Source organism: Nesoenas mayeri (assembly GCF_963082525.1).
Source record: "Nesoenas mayeri genome assembly, chromosome: 30".
In the NCBI taxonomy this organism is placed as follows: Eukaryota; Metazoa; Chordata; class Aves; order Columbiformes; family Columbidae; genus Nesoenas; species Nesoenas mayeri.
This window is the reverse complement of record NC_137564.1, coordinates 570,789-584,326: the sequence shown is the minus strand read 5'-3', so window position 1 is coordinate 584,326 and position 13,538 is coordinate 570,789. Positions and strand designations below refer to the sequence as shown.

Sequence of the window (13,538 nt, the reverse complement as noted above, 5' to 3'; positions counted from 1 at the left end):
GTGTGCTGGAGATCGGAGGTGGAGGCTCCCAACTTGTCACGCGTTGGGCTTTGCTGTGGGAAGGAGTCCGGTTTCGGGAGGATTTCTTTCTTCTTTGTGCGAGTGATTTGTTTTCTTTCCGTTTTTGTTAAACCCCAAATCCATGTCGGCAAGCTGCAAGCTGAACGGGGGTCGCCGTTTGGATGGAGCCCCTTTAGAAGCAAAACTGCTCCCGCAAAGCAACCCCGGCAAAGCCAGGACTGAGCGGGCACCGCGAGCCGGTCCCAGCTCCGAACCGCCACCCGCGGTGCCGGCGCCGCGGACGCTTCGCAAACCTCCTTCCTCTGCCAGGGCCGCCCCGGCTCCCTGCGTGCTCGGCTGCCGCGGTTCTCCCCGCCGGAGCCGCCGGGAGCGCCGGGGCCGGAGGACGCGGCCAAGCGGGGAAATCCGGTCAACGGTAACAAGGGGAGAGTCTTCAGCTCGGCGCAGCCCTCGGAACTCATGTTTCCACCACTCGAATGAGAGGCAGCGGCTTGGGGCCCGTCAGCCTTTTGCTGCAAGAGAGAGAAGCCGTTTGGTTCAGCCGCATGAACGGTCTCAAAACCGCGGGAGAGCGCCCGGCGTAGCCACCGGTGGTTCTGGATCCCCCCCAAACCCACCCAAAGGAGGGACGCCGCTCTACAAAGAGGAAAACCATGCAGAGCAGCATCCCCGAGCGCGGCGTCACCTCCGGATGATGCAGCCGGCGCCGGAGCGGGGGGCGCGTGTGCTCCCACCTACCTGCTCACGTACTCCGACTTGGAGCGCCCCCGGGCGCTGTGCCCGCCCCAGCTCACTTGCTTCTCGATCAGGTGCTCGATGCGGTCGTGCATCTCCAGGTTCTGCAAAGGATGGAGCATGGTTAGAGCCAGACGGGGGGGCTGCGGCGCCGGGGTCGCCGCGGGGCAGCTTTTCCATGAGGAAACACCAAGGACGCGCCGCCGCTCGCTCGCTCTGTCCGCCCCATGGGCTCACACACCATCCCCATGTAGAAATCACCAAAACAAGCCACCCAGGAGGGAAGAAAACACCAGAAGTGCCAAAACAAGCTCCGTTTTCCTCCAAAAAGGAGGACGGTTTGACACTTGTTACGACCCGAGAGGTTGGAACGCAGCTCTGCGGGCAAAAAGGGTTTTGCCGCGGTGAGTTTGGACTCGGTTGGAGTTCACGGCAAACCTTCTAGAAACCCCCGCGCCCCCCAAAAACGGCCCCACCGAGACGCACCTCGGCCTCCAGGTACGCGACTCTCTCCTTGAGCTCCTGGATCACGGCGTCTTTGGCCTGAATCACCGTTTTGGAGTTCTGGAGCTGCAAGAGAAGGAGTTGGCGGCGGTTGTGAACCCCGCTGGTTGTGAACCCCGGCGAGGAGGAGGGCCGGCAACACCCACTATATTCACTGCAGCAAAACCAGCCCAAAAAAAGCCTCAAATTAAGCCTGTGAGTTAAGCCCGAGGTGACGGAGCTCATGGAGCTGGAGATTTAACCCTTTAACACCGCTCCTGTCTCACTCCTTTTTCTATTCTCCTTTTAACCAGCAGCTTGTGCCGCATCACCCCGGCGTCAATCGCAACGTGCGTCCCCACAACCCAGCGGCTCCTTCCGTCTGAGCTTCCACGTCTTCCCCCTCGTTTCCCTCTGTGCTTTTCGGCTCCAGCACCTGCTCGATCATCTGGCGCACTTTGCGCTGCTGGCTCTTCAGCATGTCGTCCAGGTGGTGGATCTTCTCCCGCAGCATCGCCACCTCCTTCTCCAGCTGTGCCGACCTGGGGACAAGAGGGGACAGAGCCCGTCGGCGCCGGAGCACCCACCCCGAGCAGCTTCAGCGGCCGCCGCGCACGCTCGGGATGTTTTGGCGAGACGAGGTTAAGGAGAAGCAGAGACAAAAGCTCTTCAAGCATGAGCCACAAAGACGAGCAACCACAGGAACAGCAGGACGAGTCAGCCCGCAAACCAGGCCTTCCAGAAACATCCCGTTGCCAATTACCCCCCGGAGCACCGGGATACCGGCTGGGCGGATGGAATGCGACATTCCGGGCGGCGGAGAAGAGGAGGGGGGGGTGGAGAATGGGCTCCGCGGGAGCTGCCCCCGAGCTCCCCGCATCTCGAAAGCCGCGGGAGGTGTTTGGGGGTGAGTCAGCTCCTGGGAGCCGGGCGCTGTTTTGCAAGCGGGAGCGCGAGCACGCCCGGCGCAGGAATGTGCAGTCATGCCCCAGCCAGCTGCCGGCCCGAGCCGGCGGCGTGGGCTTGCTCCGGCGTTGGCAGGCGAGCCGGAGGCCGAGCCTCACCGGTCTTGTTGGGCGAGCTTGTCGCCTTCCACGCTCCGCAGCCGCGCCAGCTCCGCTTCGCCCTCTTTCATCTTCAGCAGCAAACTCCTGTGCTCCTGCGGGGGAGCGAGAAGCCGAGTTACGCGCGGGGAGGTGGGGGGAACAAGCCGCAACAGACGCCGCTCGGCCCCGGCATCCCCGCTCCGTTTGCAGATATGTTGGATCTTTTGAGGTCTTTTCCAATCATCTAGTCTGGCGGTGCCTTTAGGGACAGACAGACAGACAGAGGAGCGGCGGAGCTGACGGACAGACCCACGGGCAAAGCAGCGGTTGGGCAGCTCCGCGCTCGCACCGCGCTGATTTATGACTTTATAAAGCAATAATAGAATCGGGGTGGATGTTGCATTGCCGCCCCCGTGAGCGGAACGGGGCGGCCGGACCGCGCGCGCCTCCCCGGACCTTTCGCACAGACCCACCAGATGTTCTAAACCTGAGTCTAAACAGCGGCTTTGCAGCCGTTTGCGGTTAAACCCGGTTGGAAGTCAAACCCTCCGTGAGCCCTGCCCTGCTTTCCCCATCGCCCCGCAGCGCCGGTACCTTCTCCATCCCCGCCAGCAGCCTCTGCAGCTCCTCCACCTGCAGCTCCTTCTCGGCCGCGCTCTGCTCCGCTCGCCGCAGCGCCGAGCCCGCGCGCTCCGCGTCCTCCTGGTACCGCGACACCGTCCGCTGCCAAACACCAACCCCGTGGGTCCTTCCACCCGGGGACATCCTGCGGTGGCTTCACCCCGACCCTCGCTCCCCAAAACCGCGAGAGGAACCGCGGCGGAGAGCTCCCGCTTCATAGGAGCCGGTGCCGAAACGGTGCCGAAACGCCGCGGCCGTGGCGGCTCCTTGAATGCGAGACGTGTGTGTTCTCAGCCCCAAAACCACGGAGCTGAGAGGGGACACGGGTGTCCCCGTGGGTGCGCGGGATAACCCCATTGGGAACATCTGGATCGACAACCACCAAATGTGCCCCCGCCAGCATCCTGCAGCTGGGGGATTTCGGACCCCAAAATGCCACCAAACCGCACACAAGGACAGATGTCCTGGGGGTACGTGCCAGCAGGTGAATGTCCCCACGCTGGAGGACGCGGTGCCGGCTCAAAGCCACTTCCCCCGGGGACACCATCCCTGGAACCCCCAGGGTTTGCCGGGACCAGTTTGGTCTGTGGGGCAGGATGTCACCAGGGATGTCACCGCTGCCACCAACACCGGGTGACGTGGTCCAGCCCAGCCCATCCGGGTTGGGAGCCGTCACCAGGACACGCACCCACGGGGACAATTAATCATTGCGGGTGCAGGATTGAAGGCGGTGGCTGTGCCAGCGTCACACAGCGGGCGAGGGGACCCGCGTGGTGGCTCCGGCTGGTCACTCACCCCCCAATGCACCCCATAGATGGAGCGGCCAAGCTCCCCACACCCTAAAGCCCGGGGAACTGGCTCCCATGGGGACACCCCACAAAACCCCGGGATGCGCACCAGCCTGGTAGAGATCGGGGGGACCCCTCGCAGCGCTTTTATAGGGTGTCATTTTGGAACTGGCAAAGGTTTGTGTCTTCAGACCCCTCTGGGTAACGCGGAGGAATTTTGGGGGTCTGGCTGGGTCCCACTGCTCCAAAATGGAAAACCCAATGATGTGAATGCCCCGTCCCGGCCGAGGACGCACCTCGAAGGCTTGTTGTTCCAAGCGATGGCGCCGCTCGGCCTCCTGCAGCTTGGCCAACAGCCTCTTCGCCGTTTGCCGCATCTTCTCCACGTCGTCCCCGGAGCACTCGTCCTCCTGCCGAGATGGGACCGAACCGGGCTGGTGACCCGGCGTGCCAACCGGCGCTCCCCGGCGTGCCAAAGCCAGCCGCTCTCACCGCCCACGCCGGTGGCGCCGCCAGCCCCGCCGGGGAGGCACACGGTTGCCTTTGGTGGCCCGCCAAGCCGGATGCCACCCCGAGCGCGCTTGGGCAACCTGAAACCCCAAGGTGGCAAGTGGGGCTGCGGCCACCCAGCCCGAAACCCCCGCCCGGGGCTGGGGAACAGGCGAGGGTTCCTGGGTTTAAAACATCACTTTTGGGGCTGGAATTCTGATCCGACACCGACGAAAAGACCCCGGTTTGCTGCCACACTGAACGCATCTCAAATTCCCTCCTGGGAGGGAGATCTTGGACTAAACTATGTCTTTCTAAGCTCTTCCTAAGCTATGTCCAAGCTATTTCCAAGCTATGTCCAAGCTATTTCCAAGCTATGCCTAAGCTATGCCTAAGCTATGCCTAAGCTATTTCCAAGCTATGCCTAAGCTATGCCCAAGCAATTTCCAAGCTATTTCCAAGCAATTTCCAAGCTCTTCCTAAGCTATGCCTAAGTTATTTCCAAGCTATTTCCAAGCTCTTCCTAAGCTATTTCCAAGCTCTTCCTAAGCTATTTCCAAGCTATGCCTAAGCTATGCCTAAGTTATTTCCAAGCCATTCCTAAGCTATTTCCAAGTCATTTCCAAGCCATTTCCAAGCTATGTCTAAGCTATTTCCAAGCCATTTCCAAGCTATTCCTAAGCTATTTCCAAGCCATTCCTAAGCTATTTCCAAGCCATTCCTAAGCTATTTCCAAGCTATTCCTAAGCTATTTCCAAGCCATTTCCAAGCCATTCCCAAGCTATTTCCAAGCCATTCCTAAGCTATTTCCAAGCCATTCCTAAGCTATTTCCAAGCTATTTCCAAGCTATGCCTAAGCTATTTCCAAGCTATTTCCAAGCCATTCCTAAGCTATTTCCAAGTCATTCCTAAGCTATTTCCAAGCTATTTCTAAGCTATGCCTAAGCTATTTCCAAGCTATGCCTAAGCTATTTCCAAGCTATTTCCAAGCCATTCCTAAGCTATTTCCAAGCCATTCCTAAGCTATTTCCAAGCTATGCCTAAGCTATTTCCAAGCTATTTCCAAGCCATTCCTAAGCTATTTCCAAGCTATTCCTAAGCTATGCCTAAGCTATTCCCAAGCTATTTCCAACCTATTCCTAAGCTATTCCTAAGCTATGCCTAAGCTATTCCCAAGCTATTTCCAAGCTATTCCTAAGCCATTCCTAAGCTATGCCTAAGCTATTTCCAAGCTATTTCCAAGCCATTCCTAAGCTATTCCTAAGCTATTTCCAAGCTATTTCCAAGCTATTCCTAAGCTATGCCTAAGCTATTTCCAAGCTATTTCCAAGCTCTTCCTAAGCTATTTCCAAGCCATTCCTAAGCTATTTCCAAGCTATGCCTAAGCTATTTCCAAGCTCTTCCTAAGCTATTTCCAAGCCATTCCTAAGCTATTTCCAAGCTATTTCCAAGCTATTCCTAAGCTATGCCTAAGCTATTCCCAAGCTATTTCCAACCTATTCCTAAGCTATTTCCAAGCTATTCCTAAGCTATTTCCAAGCTATTCCTAAGCTATTTCCAAGCCATTTCCAAGCCATTCCCAAGCTATTTCCAAGCTATTTCCAAGCTATGCCTAAGCTATTTCCAAGCTATGCCTAAGCTATTCCCAAGCTATTTCCAACCTATTCCTAAGCTATTCCTAAGCTATGCCTAAGCTATTTCCAACCTATTTCCAAGCCATTCCTAAGCTATTCCTAAGCTATTTCCAAGCTATTCCCAAGCCATTTCTAAGCTATTTCCAAGTCATTCCTAAGCTATTTCCAAGCCATTCCCAAGCTATTTCCAAGCCATTTCCAAGCCATTCCCAAGCTATTTCCAAGCCATTCCCAAGCTATTTCCAAGCTATTCCTAAGCTATGCCTAAGCTATTCCCAAGCTATTTCCAAGCCATTCCCAAGCTATTCCCAAGCTATTCCCAAGCCATTTCCAAGCCATTCCTAATCTATTTCCAAGCCATTTCCAAGCCATTTCCAAGCCATTCCTAAGCTATTTCCAAGCCATTTCCAAGCTATGCCTAAGCTATGCCTAAGCTATTTCCAAGCTATTTCCAAGCTGTTCCTAAGCTATTTCCAAGCCATGCCTAAGCTATGCCTAAGCTATGCCTAAGCTACTCCTAAGCTATTTCCAAGCTATTCCTAAGCTATTTCCAAGCTATGCCTAAGCTATTCCTAGGCTATTCCTAAGCTATTCCCAAGCTATTCCCAAGCTATTCCCAAGCTATTCCTTTCCACCCTCCACTTAGCTCCATACCTGCTCCTCCCAGGAGTCGGGGCACGACCAGCTCCCATTCTGCTTCTCCATCGCGACCTACGGACGCAGAGCACAGACAGACGGATGGACGCAGCCGGGGCGCCGCAACCGCACAGCAACATGCAAAAGCACATGCGAGGCTCCCGATACCAACGGCACCCGCGCGGTTAAGGCCCCTTCTACCGCTTTCCAAAGGAGCCGATGGCCCCCGGGAGCGCTCGCGTTACCTGTGCGTGCTGCTTATCTCCTTGTCTGCTCTCAAGTTTACTACTTAAGTCTTCCCGCAGCTTCTTCAAAGAACTTCTAGCCTGGCAAAGGCAAGGCGGCTTAGCTGGGGCTGCTCGGCCAACCCGGCGGAATTCAGCGCTAAAATCATCTGATTTAATAGCACAAAAAGCGCTGCCGATGATTTTTTGCGCCGTCCGGACTCGCTCGGATTAGTCACGTTCACCGGCTCTTACGGACGCTGCCGCGACCTGTTTCGGAGCTTCATTCCTGCCCGTGGATTTGAGACGCTCATAGCGAAGGGACAAAGGACACAACACGCGGCTCTTAGGCCAGCGATCAAGCCTATAAGCCAGGCACAGCGATCCGTGATCCAAATGATTGAGACGTCCCCAAGCACGGCGCACCGGTGCCGCCGCCGCGCCTTACTGGTTTGCCCTGTTCTCTGGTCCCGCTGTTCCCAGCGGGCCCCTGCGCGGTTAAGCCGGGCTTAAGTTGAGCCCGGCTTTTGCTAGACGGGCCCTTTGGAAACCCGTTTGCATCCGAGGCGCCGCGGGGAAGCTCAATGGGAAGAGCTGAAGGATCATGCGGGAAGGATCACGCGGAGAATAAAACGCTGCAGGTCGCGTGGGTCGGGGTAGCGACACCCCCGGGGCTGCAGCACCGACGGGCTGCTTGCTTTTGGGTGGAAAAACCTGCGTTTTGGGACAGCAGGATGATAGGGAAGCGCTGGAGGCCGCTCTACGCCTCGCTGGGTTGAAATCCCCATGCGAGCAAAGCCGAATAACAATTTAGTTCTATGTTTGCCGGCGCTTTCTCAGGCCAAGCCCATGCACGCCGGCGCTTCCCAACAGCTCCGCAGGAACCCCAGCGAAGGGTTAATCCTCCTCATCCAGTTTGCTCTGGGAGATGAGACATTCCAAAGCAACTGCCTTTTAACGAGAGAGGCTCCTCGGCGCGCCCAGCACAGCCGTGGGGGAAAAGCAGCGCGCAATTCCCTTCAAATTCAGTCCATATAGCAGAGCAATTAGTCAGGCGGAATTAATTGATGGCGCTCCATTAGGCTGCTGCCCTAGCCGGGCAAGTCAACAAACCGGAGGGTTCGGTTTGCACCGGGGCATCGAAACCGGCCCCGGGGGAAGCGCAGCAACCGGACCCCAAGCGCCATGTGCCACGTAGACCCCCCTCCGTCACCACTCCGCCGCCGTTAATTACCTCTTGGATGTAACGAACTTCGCTCTTCAGCTGGTTGACGTGCTCCTCGTGGTTCGCGCCGCCCTCGGCTCGCGCCTTGAGGTAAACCTGCCCGGGGGGACACGCGGCCGTGGGTCAGACCCACGGACACGCCGCGGGTTTCGCCATCACCACAGATGTTCCCCGGTGTTCCCAGAACCTCCTCCTGCGCATCCCGCAACTCCAGGTTGCGCCGCGTCAACCTCGCTACCGGTGAATCCCACCGTGACGGCGCCCACCCGAACGTCAACCAAACCCTTTTTGGCAGCCCTAATCACCACCAGCGAAGCCGCGGACGGTACCTTGATGATCTCCTCGTCGCCGTCGTTGGATTTGATGCACTCGGAGGCCAGGGAGTGCCCGTTGCTGGATCTGTTGGCCACCATGGCGAAGGCTTTGCCCACCGGCTGCGGAGACACCGAACCCGCCGAGACATGAGACCGGCCAAACCAGCACCGCGCGCTTCCACCGGGGAACCCGCGCCCAAGCATTTAACAGACCCGCGGGTGAGTTTTCCCATTCACGAAGCATCAAGCGACTGATCCTTTATCCATTCCCCCCTTCCTAAATCATCCCAGAATGTGCTTTTTCCACCTCAAACGGCCCCACGGGGACACCCACCTTCTGCTTCGCCTGCTCGCGCCGCTCGCCCGGGAGCTCATTGGGCAGCGTCAGCCGCAGAACCTTCACGCTCTCCTAAAATAAGACACAAATTTTAGGTTTATAACTCCCGAAAGCTCTTTTTTTAGCCCCAGCTGGGTCAGCAACGTCATAAAGTTGGAGCCGCAGCCCGCGCGGCGTTAAGCGAGATGCCTAAAGATGCGCAAAACACCCCAAAACTCCCCGACTGCGGCACCGTGTGCCCCACACAGACCTCGGTGTCACCTGCCGCTCATGGTCCCCACATGGACCTCGGTGTCACCCGGGCGGCCGCCACTCATCGTCCCCACGCAGACCTCAGTGTCACCCGGGTGGCCACTGCTCATGGTCCCCACGCAGACCTCGGTGTCACCCGCCGCTCATGGTCCCCACATGGACCTCGGTGTCACCAGGGCGGCCACCGCTCATGGACCCCACGCAGACCTCGGTGTCACCCGCCGCTCATGGTCCCCACACGGACCTCAGTGTCACCCGCTGCTCATGGTCCCCACACGGACCTCGGTGTCACCCGCTGCTCATGGTCCCCACATGGACCTCAGTGTCACCTGAGCAGCTGCCACTCATGGTCCCCATGCAGACCTTGGTGTCTCCTGCTGCTCATCGTCCCCATACAGACCTCGGTGTCACCAGGGCAGCCACTGCTCATGGTCCCCACACAGAACTCGGTGTCACCCGCCACTCATCGTCCCCACACAGAACTCGGTGTCACCCACTGCTCATGGTCCCCACGCAGACCTCGGTGTCACCCGGGCGGCCACCGCTCATCATCCCCTCACAGACCTCGGTGTCACCAGGGCAGTCACTGCTCATCGTCCCCACACGGACCTCGATGTCACCCGGGCGGCCACCGCTTATGGTCCCCACACAGACCTCAGTGTCACCCGCTGCTCATGGTTCCCACACAGACCTCAGTGTCACCCACCACTCATCATCCCCATGCAGACCTCGGTGTCACCTGCCACTCATCGTCCCCACATGGACCTCGGTGTCACCCGCCGCTCATGGTCCCCACACAGACTCCAATGTCACCCGCTGCTCATGGTCCCCACACAGACCTCAGTGTCACCTGGGCAGTTGCCACTCATGGTCCCCATGCAGACCTTGGTGTCACTCGCCATTCATCGTCCCCACACAGACCTCAGTGTCACCCGCCACTCATGGTCCCCACGCAGACCTAAGTGTCACCCGGGCAGTTGCCACTCATGGTCCCCACGCAGACCTCGGTGTCACCCACCGCTCATCTTCCCCCACATGGACCTTGGTGTCACCCGGGCGGCCACCGCTCATTGTCCCCACGCAGACCTCAGTGTCACCCGGGCAGCCACTGCTCATTGTCCCCACACAGACCTCGGTGTCACCCGCTGCTCATGGTTCCCACACAGACCTCAGTGTCACCCGCTGCTCATTGTCCCCACACAGACCTCAGTGTCACCCACCACTCATCATCCCCACGCAGACCTTGGTGTCACCCACCGCTCATCTTCCCCTACATGGACCTTGGTGTCACCCAGGCGGCCGTCGCTCATTGTCCCCACACAGACCTCAGTGTCACCCGGGCGGCCACCGCTCATGGTCCCCACACCGACCTCGGTGTCACCGGGGCAGCCGCCGCTCATTGTCCGCGCACACCGTGGTCGCTGCAGGGCAGTCACCCGCCCCTCGTCACACCCCGGCCACGTCAGCCTCCCGCTCTCCAACAGCGACGTCAAGGTGTTTCTGCCTTCACCCCGCGCCGCCCAAGTCTCGACACGCCGCCCGCTTGTTTCCAAAATACGGCGCGTACGCCGCTCGCGCCGGGACGGGGAGCCCTCCCACGATCCCAGCAGCGCGGCCCCTCGTTACGGCAATTAGCCGGGCGGAACTCGGCTCGGCGGCGTTGGAGCGGCTGCGTGGCTGCAGCTTCTGCTGCGGGAATGGTGGGAGCTGGAAACTTCGCTAAGAAAATAAGTGGCCGGAAGGCTCCACGGTGCAAGAGCTCCCGGCATCAACCACCGGCTTGTCGTGAAGGTGACGCGGAGATACCGGAGAAACCACCGGCAGCACCGCGGTCGCTTTGTTACACACACCCCGAGCTGGTGTTCCCAGCCCCACGCAGCTCATGGGACCCCCAAAAACCACCCTACTCCTGGTTAAACTCCCCCTCTCCAGCCAACACAAAGAGCAGCCGCTGCCTCCCCGACCGGCACCGGCGCTGCCAAACTCGGCTCCAACCAGGAAACCAGCCATGCAAATGCCGGCGGGGAAGGCTCCGCCGGCTCCATCCTCCTCCTCACCAGCACGCTGGGTTCTCTGCAGAAAACCAGCTTTTTGGGCACGGGAAACACTCATAAAGAGCCCGAGGCCGGGGTTAGAACCTGCTCTGCCATTTCCAGCCGCGGCGATGCGGGGGGCAGCGCGTTTTGGGCGCCGTCTGGTATTTTCTGGGGAAGCAAAGGGGTTTGGCGACGTGGCCGGTGCTGGGGAGAGGATGGGGAGCATTGTGCTATTTTTCCGCATGGAAAAACCCATCTCGTACCGAAAGTGCTGTGGTAACACCCCCACCGTGCACCCCAAGGGTCACCCGGCCCCATGCCGCCGGTTCAGGGACCCTTTGGGTCCAACCAGGAGGGAGGGAAAGGGAAACCCCAACCGCATCCCAGGTGGAGGCGGCACCAGCCCAGGACCCGACGCCGGCATTTTGCAACCGCGGGGAAGGCGCTCGGTCCGTCCGTCTGTCCCGACGGCTCAATAAGAACAGGCCTGACCTGACCCGGAGGGTATCGCGAAGGATCAGCAGCAAACAGCTCCGGTGTTTGGAATCGCCAGCGTTACAGAGGCGCTTATCACCGTAATAACCCATTAGCCAAACGAGCCTGGCTTTGCAATCACTCCTTATAAGGCTGGGATGAATTAGGACTCTCCTAAGGAGACTCAGAGCTGAGTCACCCGGCTGAGCTCGGGTTGGGGAGCCGGGCGAGCACCGGCGACCAAGCGCCGCCGCGGTGGTTCTGCCTTCACCGCCGCCTTTGGGGGATCCCTCCGGCCGCCGGAACTGGAGCAAAGAGCCGAATCGCCGTCGGTTTCGCCCCCTCGGTGGGGAAACGGGGTCGCGGCGCCGGGTTGGCTTTGGGGCGCTGCCAGCCCCACCCTGCGCTCGTCCCCATGGCGGTGGCCCGGCCGCTGACGGCGACAAGAAAACCCAACGATAATGTCGGGGAGAAGCGCCAGCGCCTGATGAAACCCGAGGGGGAAGCGCCAAAGCGGCCGCGCCGCTCCCGCCACCGCGGCGTCACCCCAAAAGTGACGTTTTTGGGGATGGTTCAACGACGGCGCGGGATGGGATTCCTGGGAGGTGCTGTAAGCACGATGGGTCCCCGACATTGGGGTGTCCCTGGGTGCGCTCTGCTGTCCCCAAACTCCGGCGGGGTCACCGAGCCCCAAGCGGGTTGAGATCCTAGCGATGAGCCCCCGGGGGCAAGAAGGGCTGCGGGGTCCCCAAGACCCCCGACAGTCCCCTGGGCTGCGGGACGGGACGGGGAGCGACATCGGGGGGCGATGCGGGGTGCCCGGGGGGCTCAGTCCCGCTCCCCGGACGCAAATCCCGGGACCCCCCGCTGGCACCGGAGGGGGAACAGGGGACCGGGGAGGGGTCGGGGCGGCCCGAAGGGAAGCGGGGGGTCGCGGGGGACCGGGGGGTCGCGTCTCACCGGGCTCTCGCCGTGGGGCCGCACGTCCAGCACCGCGCACCAACCGTTCCGCCCGTTCATGGCCCCGCCGCGACTGCCGGGACCCGCCGCCGCCGCCGCTTTTATACGGCCACGCCCAGGCCACGCCCACTCGGTGACCACGCCCATTGTGTGGCCACGCCCACCCGCTTTGACCACGCCCACAGCGCCCTTGGCGCGCCAAAGGCGGGGCCGGGAAGCGGGAGCCGTGCGGGGGGGGGCGAAAAACGTGCAAAAGCTGGGAAAAACGTGCAAAAACCGCGCAAAACCGTGCAAAATTTGGGAAAAGTCTGTAAAATCGGTGCAAAACGGTGTAAAGTCGTGCAAAAAGTGCAAAACCCATGCAAAAACGGTGTAATATGCGTGCCAACCGGTGCAAGCCCGTGCAAAACTGTGCAGAAAGGTGTGCCAAACCCATGCAAAAAAAGTGTGCCAAACTATGCAAACCCGTGCAAAAAAACCCATGTTAAACCTGTGCAAAACCATGGAAAACCCGTGCCAAAGTGTGCAAAAGCCATGCAAAACCTATGCAAGACTCGTGCAAAAAGTGTGCCAAACAACACCGGAGCTGTGCCAAAGTTGTGCTGCCAGGCCTGCCCCTCCTGTCCCCCAATACGCTGGGGTGTCCCCACCCCGAGCAGCGGGGTCACCGCGGCTGAGCCCGGTGGGTGCCGCAGCCCCTGTGCCGCGCCGGTGGCACCGACCGCCGCACACCGGTGTGATGAGCTCAACCGGCCTCAGGCGCTGGGAACACCCTGTGCCGGGGGGGGGTTTGGGATGGAAGATGCACCCCAGGGCCCCCCACCCCGTCACCATGGTACCCGCAGGGGAAACTGAGGCACAGCGGGGCCCCGGCAGCCTCGCCGGGCTGAGCAGCCGCTGGGGAAACTGAGGCACGGGGTGGGGACAGCGGTTGACCTCGGCTGCGACACGCGTGTCCGGGAGGAGCAGAACCGGTTGTGCCGGGCTGGTTTGGCCGCGGGGGGGACGCCGTGGGTGCCGGCACGGCCCTTGGCGCTGGTGACGCGGGGACAGCGCTGACCGCAGAGCGGATGAGTTTGTCACCGCTGTTGTCACCGTGTCCCTCCCCGCCGGTTCAACATCACCGGAGCACGGGAGGGGAAACTGAGGCAGCATGGCCAGGACTGGCCGGGTCCCCGGGCACCGTCCCAGCCCCGCTCGAGGCCACGGAGGGGAACGGCGGTAACCACCTGCCAATCACCGCAATGGCGCTAATTAGCAGCT

The 13,538-nt window shown here is 60.1% G+C and overlaps 1 protein-coding gene across 1 annotated transcript; it reads right to left on the bottom strand.

Moving 5' to 3' along the window:
• Nucleotides 1–405: 405 nt before the first annotated feature.
• Nucleotides 406–12,335, bottom strand: TUFT1 (tuftelin 1; the record flags this gene model as incomplete). Its single annotated transcript, XM_080361167.1, has 13 exons — nt 406–533; nt 760–860; nt 1,243–1,326; nt 1,676–1,781; nt 2,304–2,398; nt 2,880–3,008; nt 3,991–4,104; nt 6,472–6,528; nt 6,699–6,779; nt 7,912–7,998; nt 8,232–8,336; nt 8,551–8,625; nt 12,276–12,335. The coding sequence occupies 13 exons, from the start codon at nt 12,333–12,335 to the stop codon at nt 479–481; spliced, it is 1,149 nt and encodes a 382-aa protein (XP_080217293.1). The 3' UTR covers nt 406–478.
• Nucleotides 12,336–13,538: the final 1,203 nt, after the last annotated feature.